General features: G+C 40.0%; 1 protein-coding gene across 1 annotated transcript in view; it reads left to right on the forward strand.

Annotated features, from left to right (window-relative positions):
• The window catches only part of col4a1 (collagen, type IV, alpha 1), a 71,470-nt gene that overhangs the window by 24,568 nt on the left and 22,573 nt on the right, over positions 1–24,329 (forward strand). The window contains exons 2-35 of the mRNA XM_058786432.1: positions 4,064–4,123; positions 4,601–4,690; positions 5,635–5,679; positions 5,856–5,900; positions 6,018–6,080; positions 6,230–6,283; positions 6,399–6,425; positions 6,906–6,983; positions 7,124–7,186; positions 7,294–7,329; positions 7,430–7,468; positions 7,766–7,858; positions 7,971–8,006; positions 8,349–8,408; positions 8,967–9,002; positions 9,136–9,180; positions 9,281–9,313; positions 9,468–9,528; positions 9,620–9,655; positions 9,755–9,901; positions 10,143–10,220; positions 10,298–10,381; positions 10,464–10,534; positions 10,887–11,078; positions 11,244–11,412; positions 11,501–11,593; positions 11,696–11,800; positions 12,126–12,223; positions 12,326–12,476; positions 20,814–20,927; positions 21,010–21,177; positions 21,262–21,351; positions 22,462–22,614; positions 22,862–22,960. Of these exons, the coding sequence (XP_058642415.1) occupies positions 4,064–4,123; positions 4,601–4,690; positions 5,635–5,679; positions 5,856–5,900; positions 6,018–6,080; positions 6,230–6,283; positions 6,399–6,425; positions 6,906–6,983; positions 7,124–7,186; positions 7,294–7,329; positions 7,430–7,468; positions 7,766–7,858; positions 7,971–8,006; positions 8,349–8,408; positions 8,967–9,002; positions 9,136–9,180; positions 9,281–9,313; positions 9,468–9,528; positions 9,620–9,655; positions 9,755–9,901; positions 10,143–10,220; positions 10,298–10,381; positions 10,464–10,534; positions 10,887–11,078; positions 11,244–11,412; positions 11,501–11,593; positions 11,696–11,800; positions 12,126–12,223; positions 12,326–12,476; positions 20,814–20,927; positions 21,010–21,177; positions 21,262–21,351; positions 22,462–22,614; positions 22,862–22,960 (2,812 nt within the window). The remainder of the gene's footprint in view (positions 1–4,063; positions 4,124–4,600; positions 4,691–5,634; positions 5,680–5,855; positions 5,901–6,017; positions 6,081–6,229; positions 6,284–6,398; positions 6,426–6,905; positions 6,984–7,123; positions 7,187–7,293; positions 7,330–7,429; positions 7,469–7,765; positions 7,859–7,970; positions 8,007–8,348; positions 8,409–8,966; positions 9,003–9,135; positions 9,181–9,280; positions 9,314–9,467; positions 9,529–9,619; positions 9,656–9,754; positions 9,902–10,142; positions 10,221–10,297; positions 10,382–10,463; positions 10,535–10,886; positions 11,079–11,243; positions 11,413–11,500; positions 11,594–11,695; positions 11,801–12,125; positions 12,224–12,325; positions 12,477–20,813; positions 20,928–21,009; positions 21,178–21,261; positions 21,352–22,461; positions 22,615–22,861; positions 22,961–24,329) is intronic.

Consider the following 24,329-nt stretch of genomic DNA (forward strand, 5'->3'; position numbering starts at 1 on the left):
GGTATTTATATTTAGCTTTATCTGTATTGCCCCATTGCCTCCCAAACATTCACACTGCATTTATATATGTGAACACAACGAGCTCAAGGGAGGCAAGAGAAGAAAAACAAATGTTAGAAATGGAAACTGGCACACACTACAAAACAAGCAATTCAAATTGGTTCGTTTCAATTGATTAATCATTTGTTTCCATGCATTCATGGAAAACAAGTCAGTCCAACGTTTATTTATTTTTCTCAAAGAGACTAAAAATCATAGCTCATTTAGAAATAAATGTCTATACATGTTTATTATACAATCTGTCGAAGCCTGAAACCAATTATCGAAGTCATTCCATCCAAAATATTAGCAAATCAATTCTAAAAGCCAAAGAAACTACACCAGGGTTTATGAAACAGCCTCCTTTCACACTGATGGTGTCAAATATCTAATTTTTGTACCAGCTTTAAACCAGCACAGAGGTAAAGGTGAGGACAAGTTGTGTCTTTGTGTTTTCATGCCTGATTGATTTTTCTCGCTTTCACGGGTTTTTTGTTCTGAGAGCAGTGCAGAGACACCCTAGACAAAAGCAGAAGAGAGACGGTTTATCACAGGCCAAACACAAAATCTCATGATAATGCCTTTGAAAGCAATGACTTTTAAGCATTCACATATTTTCACATCCATAAAAAGCATTACTTGTTAAGAGTTTTATCAGCACTCTTGTCTGCTTTTGCTATTTTTATGCTCATGTCATGTTTGGGTTTGTTGGGATGCAAGACCGACCCGGGAAGGAAAAACAAAATTCCCATTTCAAAGCAGTTCCCCTGCTGTGCCGATCCAGGCTGCAGATTAGCACACTGCCTTCTAAACCGGATGATAGACATCACAGGATCTCTGAGTGCTAAAACATACATTCAAACGATAAAGCAATATATACACATGTACAGAGATCACACTACTCATGTATGTCGGAAGGACTGGGATCTGACCTCAGTCATGCGTTGGAGAAACTGGAATGCCTGATCCTCACCAGATCTGACTTTGACCTTCAGACTTCAGAGATCTTCTGGTTGTTTCTAACAGGATAAATGGATTACAGCCACTTTCCACGAACAGGATACAAAACTCAAGTTTACATTCTTGAAACTAGTTGGACTTACTGTTCAAAATTTATGTTATTTTATGCTTGCCAAGGATACATTTACTTAATCAAAAATACAGTAAAAACAGTAATATCGTCAAAAAATATTATAATTTAAAATACGGTAATAGTTTTCTGTTTGAATGTATTTTACGATGTAATTTATTCCTGTGATGCAAACCTGAATTTTCAGCATCATTACTCCAGTCTTCAGTGTCACATGATCCTTCAGAAATCATTCTTATATTTCGATTTGCTGCATATATTTGCCAGGAATTTGTAATTATTAGAAATTGCAACATTTATTTGAAATGGAAATCTTTTGTAACAAATGATAAATACCTTTATTGTCACTTTTGATCAGTGTAATGCACCTTGAATAAATTTATTCATTTCGTCAAAAATATAATATAATATAATATAATATAATATAATAATATAATATAATATAATATAATATAATATAATATAATATAATAATGACAGGGAAATCATACAATAACAGTAAGTAAAATATCTAAACTAACTTAGTAATTACCCAGCAGGCACCAGACGTCAGGTTGACGTTACATTTTGGTTGAAAATGAAAATCGTCAAATTGATGTTGACTTAATATTGGATTTTGGTTGCACAACCTAAAAACAACAAAATCTCAACATCAGCTGACGTCAGTATTGGACATTTATAATTAAATTTTGGTCACCCGATGTCGCAACCGAAATTTAACCAAATATCAACGTCTTATGACGTTGTGTGCCTGTTTTGTGCCTGCTGGGTGGTAATTTAGTACAATTTAGTCAAATTATCACATTATAATGACATTGCTATACTATTTTAATTGTTGGATACAGTCAAGATGGCACATGCTAAAATGACCTACTTTTCATACTAACCTATTTAATAGTGTTGACGACGAAAACATAGTATTTGTGTCTCTCAAAAATTCTTTAAAAAGTCCTGAAATGACAAAGTGTTACTGGAAAGTGCCTACTTGTTTTAATGGACTGAGGGACTGTTAAGAAGTAGGTCAGCACTATGTTAAACGGTTCAAAAACAGGCGTGACAATGTGTGTGTGGGTATTTTCCTTACAAGACATCCAGTTCCCTTGCAGAAAAGGATACACTTTTGTCTGTGAATTGCTGGAAGAATGTCTCTCATTGGCACTGAGATTGCATTAGGGATGTCAGATCTAACGTTATAGCCAGAGCTCGGCCTGTTCACATACAGAAATGACACTCCAGGGATGGCGGGCTTTTGTAGAAATGGCCAGAGCAGGTCACGCCAGAGGCGATATTTGAAACCGAAAGCAGTGATTCTCATGGTCCTCAGCACCCACATGCTGATTCAGTTAGGCCTTTAGGAGGGCTCACGGGTGGGGGCAGTGCGGTCTCAGGCCGACCCCGGCAGCTGGTGCTAGTCCTCGCCAGGCCTGCTTCTCCAGATGTGCAGACATTTGGCTGCCTGCTGCACACGTGAGCGAGAGAACGGCTGCAGTGATAGAGAGATGCGTGGATGGAAGAAATGGGTTCCCAGGGTCCAGTATCATGCTTAGACCAGCTGTCCATCCAGTGATATCTAGTTGGACTTTAGAGGCCTTTATTTGAGTCTTAACAGTAGAACAGGTCTGTTAAATTCTTGGCCTGATGCCCCTGTTTGAATTTACAGGCCCCTCTCTATGGAAACTGTCATCTTTCAGGATAGACCAAACAATCTGTATGCATGCCAACTACCTGTTTTATCTTCACGGTAACATACACATGCTATGTATATATGTATGCAGCATATTGTGTGGGGTATGAAGATTTTCTGCATACATCAGTTCTAATTGCTAAAATTCATGGGACCTCTCTATTTTGGAACAAATGATTAGGAAACCATAGCTGTCTCGCCTCATCCCAGGGCCTGAGACAATAGTCCTGCATGGAACACAAGGATGATCTACTACATTTTCTAAAATGTGACGAATACACGTATATGAGTACACTGAACTTACTATACAGTGCATACTTGTACTTGACTTGTCCTTCCTTTTCCATGTAACAAACGAAGCAGAAGAAATATCAGCTGTGATTTTACCATATTTAACATTCTTTTAACTTATATCTACACAACTAACTATAAAATAACAGAACAACTGAACTGAATGTTTAAATCTTTTCTAAATGTATTTACAGGAACCCCCCAAACGAACTGATTTACCAGAAAGAATCAGACTTTCAAGTGCTACCCATAGAGAGAATTGTTTAGGACGAACCGATTTAGTAGAATGAATCAGACTTTCCAATGTTAATTATGAAAAGAGAGAAGCACTTAGAACAAACCAATTCACCAGAATGAATTGGACTTGCCAGCGCTTCATTGGAAAGAAAACTAATAAGGTTGTTTGTGTGTTTACGTCTGCTCTTTCAGAAGAGAAGTTGCTTGCACAGGTTTACAGTGTACAGTGGCTCTTGGTTGCGCCACTCATACCAATAATCATTGGAAAAAGTAGATTGTTTCTGGAAAAGCTACACTGTTTTGAAAGCAATTGAGGTACTTTTCAGCTATTGAAAATGTAGGTAAGTTAGTAATGTTGGAATTGTTAGTTAGTTGTTTCCCAACACTGAGTGGATGCAGGGATAATGTAAGCAAAGAAACAGCAGTCATGACTTTAAGCTCAACTTTCTTATTTACATTTTTCAAAGTATACATTAAAAATTGTGTGCATATATGCAAGCTGTTATTAATTTGTCATGTTAATTTCTTATCATTAGTATATTCCACCATATTTGACTTATTGGTCTGATGCCACCCTTACAGTACGTCGCCCATAATGTGGTCCAAAGCTCTTGTTTTTGAAAGACATCTACTCTGATGAACCTGTTGGTGATGCCAATATTATGTGTTTACTGCCTCCTAGTGGTTCAGTGTGGAACTTGACAGTTATTTTCTGCTTGCAGGGTGGATGCTCAGGGTCTTCATGTGGTGGATGTGACTGCAGTGGTGTTAAAGGGGCGAAGGTGAGTATGTTTTCCTCTGATTGCTCCTTTATAATTATTGTTTCTGTCAGACACCTTCACTTGCATTAACTCACTTATAAAAGTGATTTATTGATATATAATCCTTAGAAAAGAAGAGGGTGAATAAGAATAGGATTTAAGAAGTGAAAGGACCTAAGAAGATTAGAATAGGGATCAAGTGGGTTATGAAAAGTTGTTGTATATTGAAATTTAGGATGCACTGTAAACACCCACATGTGCCATATTACAGTTTGTATGTTTTTCCTAATGTCAGAGCACAATCTTACATAGAAGGATCTGTTTCGCCATCTAGTGGTGCGGTTATGTTAACAGCATATACTCTGTCCTATAAGGTCATCAGTGAATGTGTATGGGGGATGCATATGGAATTTACTATGTGAAAAATGCTGCTTTATGAAGAAAAGATGGATAACACTCATTTATTTTCAGTCATCATCTTTTGTTCATCCTTATTAGGGTGAGGTTGGGCTCCCTGGTTTGATGGGCCTTGTGGGATTTCCTGGATTACCAGGACCCGAGGGTCCCCCAGGGCCAATGGGACCAAAGGTAAAGTACTATACTGATTTTTAAGTCATTTTAAAAGACAATTATCTATCCAAAATGTCCCTTTTTGAGAGTGTGTGTGTCCTATATATTATTACAGTAATGTAAAATGCCGTAATGAAAACGACCTCACCTCACACGGTATGTGTAGAACCGGCTATTTTTTTTAGAAGCACACATTACTCCAGCTAAGTACAAAATATCACCCAAAGGAGTGACTTAGTAAGCTAAAATGAACTAACAATGAACAATACTTATTTTGCACATTTGTAAACAAAAGTTAAGTGTTAAGTTTAGCATATAATATATATTTAACATATGACAAGTTGTATAAATGCCAAGTCCTGTCATGAAACTCTACATGACGCAGGCTGATAGGTCATTTATGCAAACTGATGATATTCAAAGCGTTAAACTACTTGGCTCAAGCTGGTTGGTTCATGTTACATATGCAACCAATTAGCTTACTGCTTTACATTTAAATAGCTGGTTAGCATTCACTAGAGCAGTTCACAGTGTGCTTTCCGAGTTCCACTGAAACCCTACACCTTCCCCAGCTCCACTTGTATAGATCTGCTACGGGTTATTATATATGTTACTTGTTCAGCAGCAGTATGTCTGAAATACTCTCAGCACCGTATTGGCAGCAAGTTCCTGTACTTGCTTTGTAGCAGCAGCACCAATAATCTACAACTACAGCAATAACCAACAGCAGCGGCCAGGGCCATCCTGGGGAGGGGGGTACAACAGGGCCCCGTGCCTGAGGGTACCAACCATTTCACAAATGGTGACAAACACTTTGCTGTGATAGCTATAACCCTATATTTATGTATAGTTATAACAGCAAGGTGACTAACTAAGTAATGACCTTAGTTAGCAAATGCAAATTAGCAAAAGCAAACATGAATTGCAGTGTTCTTTCAATATGTTTTTCTGTGTTCCCCCAGGGAGATTCAGGGGAGCCAGGAGCTCCAGGACTTAAAGGAAACAGAGTAAGTGTCCATAAATATCACGCTAAATAAATATTTTATGTTATAATATAGTCATATTCTATAAGGAAGCTAAATAAAAAATGAATTAATTTTACATAATAACAACAACACTATAACACTGTATATACGATTAACTTTTACAGCATTAATTATCATAGAGATTTTTCTTCTTGTAGGGCCCACACGGTGTGGCTGGTTTCCCAGGACGTCCAGGTATTCCAGTAAGTTGAACTTCTTTTCAAAGAAAATGGATCATCAATGGATCATAATAAATTTTAGGAAAAAGATAAACTTTCTGCATCTCTGTATGTTTCTGCTATTGTTTTGATTTTCTGCAGGGTCTTCCAGGTCTAGAAGGTGCACCAGGACCTCAAGGAATCCCAGGCTGCAATGGAACAAAGGTACACCATGTTTGTTGCTTTTATTAATTTTTATAATCCTTAAAATGCAAAGTGAGCCTATTGGGATGAGCTACTACTTCGACAGTCTTAAATTATTCTGAATATCCTGAGTGGGATTGAATATTGAGGATTTATTTTGTGTTTTGCAGGGGGAGCGTGGTTTTGATGGAATTTCAGGTGTTCCAGGAGTGCAGGGACCACCGGTACGAGTAGTTTTATATCATGCGTTACCTTATGTGTTATATGTCACTATATGTTGTTAATCCAGTCCAACAAAAGATTCCCAATTTAACAAATATTTTTCTGAATCTTTCTCAGGGTATTCCAGGTTTGAAGGGAGTAAAGGTAGGAAGCACATTCTAACTTAGTTTTGTAATAAGTCATGAACGGCCATATGTTACAGTGATTTTACCACAAGTATGAGGTGTTCTTAAAGGGGCAATTCACCATTGGCTTTTAATTACACATGGCCGTCTATGAAGCAGAATTGCATGCTTTTTTAATATCGGTGCGGTAACATGGAAAAAGAGTACACATTAATCATTTACTTATACTACAATATAAAGCTGGTTGAAAATTGGAAAACAGCACAATGAAAGCACAACATGAAGCATGAAGAGTGTCTAAAAGAACTGTAACCATGATGAAATCAATATAACATACAGCCTCGAGTGCATAGTTACTTTTATAAAATGGTGATGATATGGTAGAAGATATCACTAATGAATAAACATCTCTTACAAGTAGTATAGTTCATTAGTTATTGACATGTGTTTTAGAAATGGTGTGGTGAAATTTTTGTGTGCTCATATTTTCCTCTCATAGGGAGATCCAGGTGGTTTTATTGGAGCACCCATCGCTCAGAAAGGAGACAGGGGCTTGCCAGGACAACCTGGTTCACCAGTAAGGATTTTAATGCACCTCTTTGTGTTAATGTTGAACATATGCATCTACTATTTATATCTTCCTGTCTTGTCTGTTCTTGTATACATTAACATGTTCCATTGTTTCCAAACTTTATCTTATTCTATTTTATTTTTTAGGGGCTAAGAGGAAATCCTGGACAACAAGGGCCAATCGGCCCACTTGGACCAATGGGACCTCATGTGAGTCTGAAGTTAAAATATCTAAAACAAATTGTAGCCTAAAGCACAACTAACCAATACCAGTGAACTTGTTCCTGAATCTCACTCCATACAATTTTTCTTTGAAGGGAAGGTCTGGTGAACCTGGCCAAAAGGGAGAGCCGGTAACTGTTCCACTCATCTGAAAGCTTTTGAATGTTTGATAACATTTGGGTCTGGATTTAGTGAAATGACTAGAGTCTGTCTTAACTGTCCTTGTTATAGGGTGACAAGCTGACATTTGAGGGTGAGAAAGGACAAAAGGTGAGGAACCACAGCTTCAAAAAACATCTGACATTAGAAACTATAGTGTCAATTGCAACATATGCTTCAGCCAGGCAAACACAAAGTAATAAACTAGATCTGCCTGTACTTCCTGCTAATGAACATGACTGGAAGCTGACAAAGTGATATAAACAATAAGTATAAGCATCGAACTCTGTACCCAATTTGCACCCCCCACTTGTTGCCCCCCACTTGTTGCATCATCAAAGCTGATTGGCATCTTTACAGGTTTAGCCTCACTAATGATCATAATCATGTCCTGTTTCTTTTTTTCAGGGAGAAAAAGGTTTAACCGGTCCCCCCGGTCCACCAGGGAGATCAGAGGAACATGAAGGCCTTGGCACAACAAGTTATATTCCTGGACCACCGGTATGTTATCATCAGTATTTTTACGTGTGTTTTAAGTGTCCAGATACGTGGGGGCTACATTTCTTTTATCTAAGTTACATTGTTCAGTGTTCCATGTGTCCATATTTTCTAGGGTGATATAGGCTCTAAAGGAGAGAAAGGGGAAAGGGTAAGTGGCAGCACAAAACTGTGGACTCAAATACAAATATAACCACATTGTACAGAATCAATTCTATAATTATAATAATACTAGAAATTATATTATACATTTTATATATATTAAAATATATTATAATATCATACAAGTTTTTATTAAGTTATTGTAATTACACAATAATAATAATAATAATGATACACGTATGTGTGTGTGCGTGTCTGACCTGTAAAACAGAATCTTTGCATAAATCTTCGACTTTCAGAGTTTGTATAATCATAGCTGCTTTGAAACGATATGTATTGTGAAAAAGGGGATAACAAAAACAATTAATTTTGCCTTTGCCTCATTTCCAAGGGTTTTTGTGCACCACATCAACCTGGAATGAAAGGTGAACCCGGACCACCAGGGCCAATCGTAAGTGACCTGTACAACAACACAAATATTTACTTACTAAATACATTTAGCATAAATCAGTCAGCTTTAACTCTTACATTCAGTGGGGTCCAAATTTCATACACCGCTAGTGAAAATGTGCTTTTCTATTTTAATAAGAGTTTTTTTCCTTATTAATTATATTATCAGCACAACAAGTTGAGTCAAAGGTTAATCTGAAGAAAACTGTAAAAGTTTGAGGTTGCTGTAGTATTTGCTTTGTCCCACTTTTGCTTTAGACAGCAGCACTCAAGCTGCATGAACTCCACAAGTTTGCACAAAACCTGATGATTATCTTCATAGAGCATCTTGAACCTCTGTACAAAGAGCCACATTATCAATGTCACTCATTTACTTTGTGACTATTTCAAGGATAATAATCAGTCTTAAATGACTGTATTCATTTAAGCCATAAAGTGTCTTTTAGGCCTCACTGTACATCTTGTTTTGTATTAGTAATAATTGTTGACATACTATCTTATCATATGATAGTATTTTATATATTATGTGAAATCTGAACTTCACTTTATGTTTTCAAAGGGGAAACCAGGGAAAGATGGACAGAATGGAGAAAAGGTATGGTGATCTTGGACAGTGACTTTAGATCTCAGCAGCAATGTGTTTTTGTTAAATTTGATTGTAGTTAGTCATACTCTCTTATTTCAAATACTTTAATCAGATTGTTTTTGAATCACTTTGACTGTGATAGGGGGATCGAGGCTTCTCTGGTACTCCTGGCTTTGATGGTTTTAAGGTAAGAAATTACATCTTGAAGGGTCATGATGTGCCTCTAGACATATATATATATATATTTAAATTTAATTTATTTATATTATGACTTGTGTTCCTGTTAGGGGGACAAAGGAGAAAGAGGACCACCAGGATATGTACGTGGTTATCCAATTCCATAAAAACTCAGATAATGCCTGCTGTACTGAAACTCTACTGAAGACTAATAAAGCCACACACTACGTCCGTACCTGATTCACTTAGAACAATGTTATGGACTGGTAGTGGCTAATTATAATATTTATCTTACAGGGTGGTGGTCACCCTGGCCCTCCTGGTCCTCCTGGCCCCCCTGGAGCAGAAGGAGAGACAGGTGATGTCTGAATAATGTCTTGTCAGTATCCGGTTGTCCTATCGAATTCTGCAGTGTCTTTATTTGTTCATCTGTTTTCTTCATTCATCAGGTTATCCAGGAGAGCGTGGAGATCCTGGTCCCCCAGGTGAGAAAAGCACACTCTGATTAATTGTTAGAATTAGGTTGACATAATGTAATAGTTTAAAAAAATTATCCTTTTTTTCATGATCATGGTTTACTGCAGGCCGGTATATTCCTGGTCCTCCTGGACCTCCTGGCTTCCCTGGAGAGATTGGCCAGAGGGGAGATAAAGGAGCTGATGGACTGTCTCTTGAAGGTCCAAGAGGAGCTGATGGACAACCTGGCCCCCCTGGACCGCCAGGACAGATCAGTAATAACCTCTTAAACAAAAATAACTATTTTTTGTTTTGTCATGCTGTAGTATCATTCCACAAACTCATGGAAAGAATAGAGTGACCATGTCATTGTAAAGAGAGACTTGAGATATACATATTCTCTTAATCCATTGGGTGAAAGGCTAGTAGTGAGGAGACAAAACGTATAAAGATTCTTGTGTGGTTATTTTGATTGTCCATTCCAAAGTGTCACTGGCATTGTTATTTCTATTATAGATGAAGACTGTAATATTGAAAAAGGAGCTCAAGGCCCTCCTGGACCTCATGGGTTGCAAGGAGAGATAGGACAGAAAGGTGAAGAGGTCATTCAATCATCCATTTGTTTACTGTAGTTTTGGTTTGTCAAAATTTGAGTTTTTCTGCTCTTTCAGGTGATCGAGGTGAAACATGCACAGAGTGCCCTGCTTCCGGGCCACCAGGTTTGCCTGGTCTTCCAGGGCCAAAGGGTCAGCAAGGTGAGAAGCAAAGAGCAAGGCTTTGTTTTGGTATGTTTGTTCTTTCTGAGATTATGCATCACACTGGATGTTTTCATATTAGGTTATCCTGGGCAAGCAGGAAGTAAAGGAGAAAAGGGTGTGACAGGACCTCCTGGGTCTGCTGGAATTCCTGTATGTATATTTTCTCTCCTAAGTAAACATTTATTACTTAGTATGTCAGTTTTTTGTGGCACCCTGGATACAAATGCATCAGTAGTGCACTGTACCCACCAGGGGCGCCACCATGGTTTCTGGATCCCATGAAGAGCACATTGACTCGTGCCCCTTCGCACTCCTTTCCCCCTTTGTAGAAATCGTGTTTGGGCCCCCTCTAACTTGTCGGGCCCTTGGAATCCTCCTAAACTTCCCCTCCGTTATGGCGCCCCTGGTGACCACTATAAATATGGATGAAAACACTACAAAATCCACTACAGAAATGTCAATATAAATTTTGCCTTTCTTTTTGCTCGTCCTTGAACCTTAGGGTCAAGATGGCTCTCCAGGTTTAATGGGTGCCCCTGGCGCTCAGGGTGCGCCTGGTGATGTATATGTGGCTCCAGGGCTGAAAGGAGATAAGGGTTTACCTGGTACTACTGGAGACAGAGGATTTCCAGGTGTTGATGGGTTCCCAGGAAAAGACGGCCAGCCAGGGCAACCTGGACCAAAGGGAGAGCCTGTGAGTACAAAGTCTGAAAGATCCACCAAAACAGGCTTGACAAAAAGTTGAATCCACTTTTACCTCTAATTTACAGTGTATCTGAATCCCAAATTCTATACTGCAATGTTTTATTAACCTTGGAATATCTGCTGTTTTGATTCATAAATATGTTTCTGTGATTAGGCTAGATTTGGTATTAAGGGTGATCGTGGCCTGGATGGAGATCATGGTCTTCCCGGCCCTCCAGGTGAGAGAGGTCCCCCAGGTCTTCCAGGCATAGGTCGATCAGGTGAACCTGGTGAAAAAGGCTCAGCAGGTTTGCCTGGTGCACCAGGAAGGCCAGGATTACCAGGTCAGTGATTTAGACTAAAAATGTGCTTATTCACTGGTTGTCATTGTTCTGCTCTTTAAAATAATCACAATCTCAAATATCTTTGTAGGAGATAAAGGTGAAGCTGGTAAAATTATAAGTTTACCTGGACCTCAGGGTGCCCCAGGACCTCATGGAGAGACTGGCAGGCCTGGACCTCAAGGTAAATTCAGGTTATGCTAACGTATCATCCTGCCCAAAAACTGGACTCAGTGCTCTGATGTAGAGCTGGTTGTGTTGACGTCTCTTTCACTTTATCACTCAGGTGACACAGGTTTTCCAGGTGAACGTGGAGTTCCAGGATTCCCAGGAGGCAAAGGTGACCCTGGACTGCCAGGAATCGGCCTTCCTGGGCCCCCAGGACCAAAAGGCAAGTACCATATATAGTGTCTATAAGTGTCAAATTTTGTTTAAAGGTGAACTGCACTAATACTCTGCACGTTTAACTATTAAACCTATTAAAATTCATAATTGATAAAACAGCTATAGTAAAAATATATAGCAAAGATTCACATAGATCACTGCCAAAGAAGAGCTATAGCAAATAATCTAGGTTTACATGAATTCACATGTTAGTCTTTATTCTGGCTGACTGTAGTGATAATTACTTTTGCATAAATGGGTGTCAAATTATGTTTCAGTTATCTAATCTAGACTCTGTCATCTTTCTAACTGTCCATTTTTCCCTCTTCTAGGATACTCTGGCATTCCAGGTCCCACTGGGATTCCAGGAGAGCCTGGTCGACCAGGTCAGGATGGCTTTGATGGTCGTGCAGGGACACCTGGGCAAAAAGTATGATGGTGGATGTCATTTAGAATTTTTATGTATTATTGTTGTATAGAATAGGGTAAGACATATCACTTTTTTGTTGTCCTTAAACTTTATAATATATAGGGTGAACCTGGCAGGGGTCTTCCTGGTCCTAAAGGTGCCATAGGTCAGCCAGGAGTGCCAGGATTTCCAGGGCAGAAGGGTAATCCTGGAATGCCAGGGGTTCCTGGAACTGAGGGACGTACTGGGCCACCTGGACTACAGGGAATCAAAGGTACATTTACTGTGTTGGCTTCTCATAATACATTTGAATAGACTATTTACCAGATGTTCTGAAAGTACTTCCTTTAGAGCTGACTAAGGAACCTTTAGCAGACAATTTATTTCATTGTAATTGAGTTCGGAAGTTGTGAACAAAAGAGTGAAAACATCTGAGCATTTGAAAAATATCCTGGTGGTTTGGTTTTACTGATGCCTTGCCAAAAGTAGAAAAAGATTTGTTGTGGCTTTATAAAAATTAACTGTCTGGGGAAACTCTTGGTTAATTTAAATAATTTGAAGAACTAAGGAAGATAACCCTAGGTTCCAGTCTTATTTCAGCCTAAACAATGGCCAGTTTGATCTTCTCCTGGGAAATATTTGACTTGAAAAATTGGCAATTACAAAATTCTTTAAGGAAAGCACACCAACCAAACATTGGGTGAGACTGATGATTTTCAAATCATCCAGTCATTGCAGATAATGCAAACTGTCTGGTGAACTTTCACTGTGCTTTGAAAAGCTGACAAACTGGGTGGAAAACAAGTTGAACAGTGCTCTAAAGCAATGGGAAAAGTTGTGAAAGGGCCTCTGACTGAAGACTGAAGTCATGTTCTGAATACTTTGCATAGGTTGTATCGTGCTTGCTTGAAGGATAATAGAGCATTTCAGTAGTCCATTCTTGTAGTGACACATGCCTGGACAAGAAACTGTCAGATCTTCTTGAGTTGTTGAGTGGAAATCATACTCTGTTACTAATGTAACCTCGGTTCCCTGAGATACTGCATCGCTGAGACACTATGGGAAAAAGTCCCTTTTCTCTTAAACTGCCTTTTTCAATAATGCAGTGTAACTGCATGGCTATTGGTTTGTGCAGTATATTTAAAAACGGACCAGTGGCTTGGCAGCGGTGCTACACGAGCCTATGTCTCTTGAATACAGAGCTCTAGCCTGAGAAATTGTGTTTAGAACACGCCTGGGGAGGTTTGCAGGCTCCCATCAAGAGGCCAGCGGTGCAGAGCCCACAGCTCGAGCTGAAAGTGCCATATTGTCCTGTTCGCCGGAGAGAGGAGATCCTGCCTCTTGTTCCCTGATCGGCCTGATTACCATAGGGATCAGTGCGATCGGGGGAAAAGCGTAAAGGAGGTTGGGCCAGTCATGTCCTTCGAATAATAACTTGGACAATGAGAGTTGTCTTCTGAGGTGAAGAGGTGGACTTCTGCCTTGCCAAAGATCTCCCAGATTTTCTGAACCGTCTACGAATGGAGCATTCACTCCTCTGAGGGCACATTGCTCCATGACAACATGTCTGCTCCATGGTTCAATTTGCCTGGTACATGCGTTGGTCTCAGCGAATGCAAGATGAGCTCAGCCCATTCCAAGAGGCGCTCTATCAGAATGAAGAGGCGCTTCGAGGAGAGTCCTCCCTGGCGATTTATGAAGGGCATCACAGTCATGCTATCCGAGTGGACCAGAACATGGTGTCCCCTTCAACTCAGGAAGGAGATTGTCAAGTTTGGGGCAAGTAATCAAGATTGATGGTCAAAGACACAGCACATCATGACCGTAACATGAGGGAAATCATTAGTAGAGACTTTGTTGGGTGGGTTCCCCCCACACAAGACACAGACCAGACTGAAATTCCTTTGTTCACAGAACACATTCTCACATCCACAGAATGGCACAGAAACTGTCTTATATGTGTAGATGCACCAAAATCATCTTTAAAGGATTTAGGAGCAGCTAATCATTTCTATGCATAACTCCATATTACAGTATGTACAGGTATGTAACCCACACATTTGACTCATGTTTTAATCACTTATTGTATATGTCTTTTTAATAACTATTGAATAGCTTAGGGGTTCATATTCTTGTTTGGTATGTATAAGTTTGAAAATTCACGCTTTAAACTTTTCTATCAATCAGTTCTTTGTCAAATGTATCATATTCTGGTTATAGAAATCCTGTCCAAATTTATACTCTCCAAGAGCGGGAAAGTTCGGACAATGTGACTGACCAGATAACTGATTTATGTATTGGGAGGAGAAACAGAGCAACACCCCAAGCTAAGACAATATCTAATTGGTCAACACACCAGTTGGGATGTGTCCAAAAGCAGAGTTTAAAAACTCAGGACACCATCAAATCACTCTCTTTTTTGCCTCTCTTCTAACTTTTAGCCATGCTTTTTGTCATCACATTCTGCCTTCTTTGAGTGCCATTCCAGCATGCTCTGGCCCACATGCCAGCTGTAACCACGATGAGAAGAAAAGCCAACTAGTCTCGTTACATCATCTTATTCTTTTACTTTAGCTTCTTTTCTTTCTGTTGAGGTTTGTGTTCAAAAGTTAAGTTTGCCGCAAAGTCCAGCTCCGACTGCACCCGCTTCAAACTTCAACTAGCAATGGATTCCGAAACCATTCGTCAGCCAACGCCCAACCATTGGCTTGCCAAGACTTCACTACGAAGGACCACTGAACTATCAGCCAATCAGCAACTTCGGGAAACCCCCTTTCTGCAAAGACCATGACAAAAGGGAATCCCTTAACACAAAGGCAACAAGCAAGTAACCTCCAGATTTTTGCTGAGCTGGTGCATTTAATATACATTTTAGTCTTATTGAGAAACTCAATGCGAGGGTTAATTAAGTGATTGATGGTTGTTCAGATCTATGCAATTGCACATATTGCTGTAAACTTGGGATTTCACATTTTGATTTTCTAAACTCATTCTTTCCTCACTTTCTCTCTTTCTGCAACTTGTGTGAATGCGTGTGTTCATGTGTTAGATTAGTTTACATGTCTTAGATTTCCAATAAAGTCTTATTTATATTGAAAAGAGAAGTATCTTGTGTTTTGTGCTTACAAGTTAATGCATTAAACTGCCAATCTTGTTACTGTGCTAGTTAATAGTGTTTTCACTATATTTTGGATTTTAATATCCAGTGCAGAGTTAATGTTATACGGTTCAGTGAATCGCTGGCCGACTCAGTGATCCGCCGTAAAACAGTGATTCTGTTCAAATTCCCTATAAAATCATAAATGATTCCCTTTGAGCTAAATTGACCTGTTTCCCTTACAACGCGCTTCATCTGCCGTGCTACCAGCTGTTCAGAGCGGATCGCATTGCGGAGTTAATAATTACAGACCTTTCGCTTTCACGTCTGTGGTCATGAAGTCATTTGACCGACTGGTCTTGGCCTACCTGAAGGACATCACTGGATCCTTGCTGGATCCTCTTCAGTTTGCCTACAGAGCAAACAGGTCTGTGGACGATGCAGTCAACATGAGACTGCATTGCATCCTGCAACACCTCGACAGACCTGGGAATTATGCAAGGATCCTATTTGTGGACTTCAGTTCGGCCTTCAGTACCATCGTGCCTGACCTTCTCTCAGACAAACGCACACAGCTCTCTGTGCCCACCTCCATCTGTCAGTGGATCACCAGGTTCCTGACAGACAGGCAGCAGCTAGTGAGGCTGGGCAAACTCACATCCAAGATTATCACAATCAGCACAGGGTTGTGTTCTTTCCCCACTGCTCTTCTCCCTCTACACGAATGACTGCACTTCAAAGGACCCCTCTGTCAAGCTCCTGAAGTTTGTGGACGACACTACAGTCATTGGCCTCATCAAGGATGGAGACTAGTCTGCTTACAAACAGGAGGGTAAAGAGCTGGCTGTCTGGTGCAGTCTTAACAACCTGGAGCTTAACACGCTCAAAACTGTGAAGATGATTGTGGACTTCAGGAGAAACCCCCCAGCAGTCCCCCCACTCACCATCATGAACAGCAATGTGGCTGCAGTAGAGTCATTCAGATTCCTGGGCACCACTATCTCTCAGGACCTGAAGTGGGACACTCACATAGACTCCATTGCTAAAAAGGCCCAGCAGAGCTTGTACTTCCTTCACCAGCTGAGGAAATTCAACCTGCCACAGGAGCTGCTGAAAGAGTTCTACTCTGCTATCATTGAGTCTGTCCTGTGTTCATCCATAACTGTCACACTAATAACATATCTGTACATTTATGTAAACAATTACATTTTTTCCTATACTTCTACTTCTGTATATAGTACATTATTTAATTTCTGTTTTTTTCTTATATTAGTGTTGTATTCCATCCTTACTGTGTTATTCCTATATATGTCTGCACTATCATGTATGTCTGCACTATGTCTGTACTTTCTTCTGCACTGGAAGCTCCTGTCGTCAAGTCAGATCCCTTGTGTGTGTAAGCATACTTGGTAATAAAGCTCTTCTGATTCTGATTCTGAAATGGCTGAGGAAGAGGGATCTGTGAGATAGCAGCTCTGCCTCCGACTGGGCAAAAAGTCTGGGTAGTGTCTGGCTGAGCGGGAACACTGTCAAGGCTCAGGCTTAACCCTCTAGGGTCCGAGAGTGTTTTGGGGGCCTGGAGAAATTTTGACATGCCCTGACATTTGTGCTTTATTCAGTTGCTTATAAACATATAAATGGCTAAAATCTAATAACACTGTAATCAGCACAAAATGGGCTACAATAATATGTTAGCAGCATTTATGTACATGCTTGTGTTTTTGAGAAAGCAACGTTTATGCGTGGTTAGTGAAAAACTAAATTTTGAAGTCACTGAAATAAAAAATATACAGAAGATTTGTGAGAACTGGATCTTGTAGTCTAGAGTTTTTGCTTCAAAATAATGTGAAAATCATCTTGTTTACTTGCTCACAGAAAGCAGTATATTGATTTAAATTTTCTAAGTCACTTTTTGAGTAAAAAGGGTCTATGCGAGAGGGCGTGATCTATCCTGGATAATGCTGTGACTCACACCTGAGAAGACAAAGACCTGCATAATGAGCTCCATAATGAGCCATTTAGTCAGGTATGTGACTGAGAGGGAAGAGTTACAAGAAAGAATGCGAGGACAAAATAAATGTATATATTTTTTGTTTGTAGTTTATTAAGAATATATTTAGCTATCACAACTTGTAACTTGAGATTCACTTGTGAGTGCAGTTAAACAGTTTATTAGGAACAATCAAAGCTGACTTTTTAGCATCATTACTCTGGTCACATGATCCTTCAGAAATCATTCTAATATTCTGATTTGCTGCTCAAAAAACATTTATTATTATTATTGTTGTTGTTGTTGTTGTTGAAAAGAGCTGATAAGAATTTTTCTTTTCTTTTTTTTTTTTTTTGATGAATAGAAAGTTCAGAAGAACAGCATCATTTGTAACATGATAAATGTCTTCATCATCACTTGTGTGCTAAATAAAAGTTGTCATTTCTATATATACTGACTTCAAGCTTTTGAGTAGTAAAAATATTTCACAATATTGCTGCTTTAGCAAATACAACTTTATGTATTTTGGATCAAATAAATGCAGGCTTGGTGAGCAGAAGAGAATTCTTTACAAAAACATTAAAAATCTTACTGTTCAAAAACTTTTGACTGGTAGTGTGTCATGTTGAAACATATAAATGAACATCACATACTGTACCTGGTGTTTCCATAGTGTATATTGTTTATTGTTTATGTGTAAAAAAAAATAAATAAAAAAAAACATTTTGAAATTCTGGGAATATTTCTCTGAAATATTTCTCTCAGCAGATCTTCTTCCAGAAACAAAAAGTAGCCGGGATGAACTTGTTTGTTGTTTGAATCTGAAAAGCGCGATCGGCGCGTGGGTGTGACTGCATTAGATATAATGAGTTGAGACAGGAAAACGTCTCAAGTTACGTATGTAACCATGGTTCCTCGAGGGAACGAGACGCTGCATCGGAGAACGCTATGAGAACGATTCCAGCGGGACTGCGCTCCGAATCACATGTGTAATCTGTCCAATGGATGGGCAAGACATCACGGACGGGTGACGTAATCGGCCAGGAAGCATAAAGCACAAGCTCGGAGCGGAGACCTCTGCATACCGACTCTCTAAATTGAGAGGAGGTCTATTACGCTCCACACACTGGACATCCTGTAAGGAGACTCACCTAGAGCCTACCACTCACATAACTGTCCCAGCGGAGCTCTGGCGAGTGGAGGCCTCTAAAACTCTCTAAGCGAGAGGAGACCTGACGACACTCACCGAAACGGTCAGGCTCTAGGAGTGGAGGCCTTAGCATAACGACTCTCTAGATCCACAGTGTGGGAGAGACCCCGTTGAAAGTGGCAACGAAGCGCCGAACTGCTTCTACAGTGCGCAGGACCCATGGAGACACATTTGGCAGTAGTTTTCATGCTGCCAAGTAGTCTACTAAGGGAACCAGTCTCGAGACTGCCCTCTGGTGTACTTAGAGCTGCTAGCTCGGTGCCCTGAAGAAGAGGACCGGCAGGAGACGGCTGAACCAGCTGCTCTAAAGACCCCCGAAGGGGCGGCGAGCCTCTCAGTTCTGCTACGTTTCCGGGCGGAAGAAACTAAGAGAAGCACTTGCTGGAGACCACTGCACCCTGGAACACTGACAGGGTTGGCAGACTGATCTCCCGAGGGCACTGAGGAGAGACGGGCACCATGTAATGCGATGTACACCGCTCTTCCCCAGAGGGGCCGGCCCTCCGAAGTCCTGGGCCATAGGCAGCAGGACATTTTAGCCGAAGACTATCCAGCGGGAATGACGGCTCGAAGATCCGCCTTCTGCTAGAAGCCGTCGGTCCGGGAGTGCCACCCTGACTCCAATATTGGAAGGTACGAGAAGTGACGCTCCCTAAACGAGGAGCTGGAACACGGTTGCTGACCACCTCAACCTTCTCGGAGGAAGAGAGGTAAAACATTGTGCTCTCACTCGAGAAATTGCTAAGAGGCTCCTATAAACACATATATGTGTATAAATATATATCTAACTTCTCCCAGTTAGATGAAATACATCATTTAATTCCTCAAAAATTAAATGTAGCCAAACTACCAGACAAGTAAACACAGTCTGATATGAAAAGATTCATCTAATGAACCGAGAATGACCGCAATGCACGCGTCACCTAGGCAACGCTGCTGCAACAGTGAGCTCAAAAGGGGGAAGAACCAGCCCCGAGCGAGAGCGCTTGATCTGGGGAAAGCAGGTGGAGATAGGGGACGAACCCATCCACCAGATCCATGTGCGATCCCCACGATCTCAGTCGCCACCGTGTCTCAGCAGCGGCGAGACCGGAACCACGAGATTAGCCCCTTTTCCTTCTAGAGCCGATGGTGCGAACTCCGTAGCTGTGCAGGAATGCTGCTATAACGATATTCTCATTCATAATATTCTTGTGCAAATAATGCTTGCGCAACTGCTTTACACAGCTCATCGATGTCCTTCAAGTCCACCTCCTCGGAGGAAGACAGGCGGAGCGTCGAGCCCTCTCTCCGGGGGGAAGAAACCGCGGGCCGGGATTCTGATCCCAGAGAGCGGGCGCTTGATCTAATGGGAAAGGAAGAAGATAGGGGCACGCCCGTCTTCATTCCCTCCACCTGATCCATGTGCGATTCCCACGAGCGCAGCCGCTGCTCCGCCTCGGCGAAAGCGGGGCCGGCACTGCGAGGAATGCTGGTGAAGGCTCCCTCCTCAAAGAGAGCCCTCCGAGAGCAAGCATACGAACTGACAAACGCTCACAAAGCGGTCAGTTAGCTCCCTCGAGAGCTGATTCTGCATGCTCTGCTCCCAAGTAGACCACACACAGACTGTGTGTGTATCCCCAGCAGAGACTTCTGTAACGTTTGCAGGGAGGAACACACGGCCTAAAATGTGGTCTGCTCTCATTTGTCTCTCATGCAGTACGAGTGAAGTATCAATAGGGAACTATGTACTGCACAGTACCCCTGTTGAAAAAACCAGCATATGGTTAGGTTTGTTTTGAAGCATGGCAGCTGGTTTAAGCTGGTCCTTAGTTGGTCATGAGCTGGTTTAAGCTGGCCATGGCCATTAACCTGCTCAGGACCAGCTTAAACCAGCTCATGACCAACTAAGGACCAGCTTAAAACAGCTCAAACCAGCTGTCATGCTTCAAAACATACCTAACCAACATATGTGACATGATCCATGCCTTTCCTCAGGTTTCTGGATGACTTAGATAATGCTATTGTTTTCAGACTGGCAAGGCATGCAGAGTTCCTCACACTGATTGTGGGGTCTTGAAAGGCAGGCAGAACAGTGTGTTGTTTTTTATAGATTTGTCTGTGAGGTAGTATTTAACCAATGAGGTGCAGTTTCTATGAGGGTCAGTTCAGAGAGGAAGATCTATTCCTTTAAGGAAGGTGTCAGAAAATTATTTCAATGCCTCATGTGTTTTCACCTCAAACTGGAAGAGAGTGTTGGAGAAATGGTTTGCATGAAATGAAAGGAGATGGGTTCAGTGGGTGTAATAACATTAAATTCATTTTGGATTTGCAGGTAATCCTGGACCACCTGGAGCTCGTGGTGCAATGGGGCCACCAGGTTCTCCAGGGCTTGGAGAACCTGGACCACCTGGACTAATGGGGCCACCTGGAGGCCCTGGACCCCTTGGTGAGTTTTTCTATTGATTAGCACCCACAAAGATGTACAGTATACGCACACGCCTTTGTAACAAGCCTTGGTGATGTCCTAGGTGGGATCGGTATAAAGGGTGAGAAAGGTTATCAAGGCCTTCCTGGTTTAGACATGCCTGGCCCTCCAGGAGACAGGGGTAGCCCTGGTGTCCCAGGTGTACCAGGATCTAAGGGTTTGCCAGGGGAACAAGGACCTCCAGGAAGAGATGGCTTCCCTGGTGAACGTGGTGAGCACCCATTATTCCTGGAGTTTTCCTTGCACGTGCTTGTATACCTTAAGCTGATTCATATTTTGATGGGCTTTTTTTCAGGTACAAAAGGAGAAATTGGAATCATGGGAATGTCAGGACTACCTGGACCTTTAGGTCCTGTTGGAAACCCTGGAGAGCTAGGACCAAAAGGTAATAGAACACACATTTAAAACAATTCTTATTATTTGCACTAAATAAGATCTGATAAGACTGTTATCTTACTTGGTAACACTTTATAATAACTGATGCACAATATGAATCATTAGGTAAGCATTAGTAAATAGTCAGTTCATCCTTTATAATGCATTGTCCCAACATTAATTGTCATTAGTAAGCAGTTTATAAATACAGCTTTAAATTCCTTGTTCTTGATTTATAAGCATATCTATTTCAAAGGAGATTTAAAGGCTCAGTTATCTTCCTAACAGAAAAATAAACACAACACAGAGGGATACAGAACTCAGAAATATTTATTTCAAGATGCAAACAAATTAAACTGTACAACTGTACACTCATTTTTTTTTCTATGAAATTGCAGATGTTTAGTTTTCATTTTTTATCAAGTGTACAGTTGTACAGTTTCATTTTTTGCACCTTGAAAAAAAATATGTCTGTGTTCTGTATCCCTCTGTGTTGTGTTTGTTTAACCTTTCTGTTTGGGAGATAAATTAGTCCTTAAATCTGCTTTGTAAATGCTTTATAAGGTATAAATAGTCCTCACTTTAGTTGAGCTCACAAAAATAGATGGCTGGCAACTACTAAATGTTTTATAACTACCTGACTTAATTATGAATTACAGAAGGAATATGAGTTAATAAAGCATTTATTAACACACTGAGCAACTATTATCATGTGTCTACATAATAAGATTTATAAATGTACATTTAAATATTTTATTAATCATTTACTTACACTTTATAAATGATCTTATGAACCACTGACAACTCCTAAATAACTGGTTTGTAAATAACGTAATAATTTAGAAATGATAACTTGATCATTAATAAAGTAGGAAAATACAATTATTAAACATTATAGATATGCTCAAGAACAAAACATTTAAAGCTGTATTTATAAACTGCTTACTAATGCCTATTAATGTTGGAACAATGCTTTATAAATGATGAATTGACTATTTACTAATGCTTAACTAATGATTCGTAGTGTGCAGTTATTATAAAGTGTTACCTCTTACTTTGATAGGGGCACATTCAGAGTTGCATTAGCTGAATCTTTATGATGTTGTTCTGTCTCTTTCAGGTGACCCTGGTTTGACTGGGGTCAGGGGAGTGTTTGGTGATCCAGGTCCCAAGGGTGAGAGAGGAGAGCAGGGTCTACAGGGGCCACCTGGAAACATGACTGATGTTTTCAATGGCCACATGAAAGGGGACAAAGGAGACATCGGAGACAGAGGTACAGAGAGAGAGAGGTGTTTGTCATAGAGGTTTCAGGACCAAAACTAATGGTCCTATGTTTTGAAGATGATCTAAACAGATGCAATATAATAACATGAATCTTTGTTGGAGTTTTAAGGAAGCAGACATCTCTGGATTGTCGGCTTCCATTGGTGGCTGATCGTTATCAAATATTTTGCTGATTTATGTTGAAATTCAGTGAACTATAAACTTATTAGTCAATATATTTTAACCTTGTCTATCAGGTGATCCTGGTCCTACCGGAGAAAAGGGGTTTCCTGGAACGGCTGGAGACCCTGGAATGCCAGGAAAAGATGGAATACCAGGTTCACCTGGACAGCCAGGTTAGCTTCCAGGCAATAATCTGAAGTCAAATTAACAGTATAGTTGCTGTTAAGTAACATGATTCAATAATTGATTTAACAGATTATATAAGGAAAGAGATGGATAAAGGGAAGTTAAGTGGGATGGTACTGTTAGATCTGCAAAAATCGTTTGATACAGTTGATCACAGTATTCTGCTTTTAAAAGTAAAAGCGATTGGTTTCAGTAATATGGCCTGTAAATGGATTAAGTCTTACCTTGAAAATAGGTATCAAATAGTATATTTAAATGGGGTGTTTTCGGATTGTTTGACCATTTCATATGGGGTTCCGCAAGGGAGTGTATTAGGTCCTTTACTTTTTATATTATATATTAATGATTTAAAAATGGCCTGTTCAAATAAACTTTTATTATATGCAGATGATGCAGCAATAATTGTGTCTCATGAGAGGAAGGAAGATATTGAAATAGAATTAAGTAGAGAGATTCAAGGGGTCTCCAAGTGGTTTTGCCATAATAAACTGTCTTTACATTTGGGGAAAACTGAAGTTATATTATTTGGCTCGGCTGCTAAATTGAAAAAAGTTTTGGATTAGAGGTAAAGGTTGGAGAGCAAATTATTACACCTAAACGAGAAGTAAAATATTTGGGTTGTGTTCTGGACAGTAATTTGACAGAAGAAAAGATGGCTGCTTTAGCTCACTCTAAAATTTGTAATCGAATAAAATTTTTAGCAAGACAGGCTTTTTTAGATACTGAAACTTTAAAAAAAAAGTAAAAATGTTGGCTGGTGCATTAGTGCAGTCACACTTTGATTATGCTGCAGTTTTTTGGTATAGCGGCATTTCAAAGAAATTAAAAAATAAATTGCAGACTGCTCAAAATAAGTTGTGTAGGGTTATTTTGAAAGTACACCCACTGATGCATTTGCGAGATGAACATTATAGGAAAATTTGTTTTTTAAAGGTCTAAAAAATGGTAACTTTTTTAAAACTAGTGATGGTGTTTAAGATATTAAAGAAAATGGTTCCAAAGTATCTGTTAGATTATTATGTATTTGTAAGAGAGGTTCACTGTCATTCTACAAGGGCGAGTAGTAATGATATTTATCCTTGTAGGTTTAGGAGTGAAATGGGAAGAAAGTCTTTTTTATTTACTAGCTCGGTTGCGTGGAATAAATTACCTGGGTGTATCCAAGAGATACAAGTTGATAGTAGTTTTAGAAGGGAAGTTAAAAAATGGTTATTTTATCATTGATGTTTTGAAGTTTATGTGGTGAGATTCTGAACTTGATGTGGATTGCATTCCATTTATGATTTGTTCGTCCATTTTTTAATACAGAGGAACACAATGGAAATAAGCCGAAGGCTTTTTTGTGTATTTTATCCT

This window comes from Onychostoma macrolepis, chromosome 09 (genome assembly GCF_012432095.1).
Source record: "Onychostoma macrolepis isolate SWU-2019 chromosome 09, ASM1243209v1, whole genome shotgun sequence".
Lineage (NCBI taxonomy): Eukaryota > Metazoa > Chordata > Actinopteri > Cypriniformes > Cyprinidae > Onychostoma > Onychostoma macrolepis.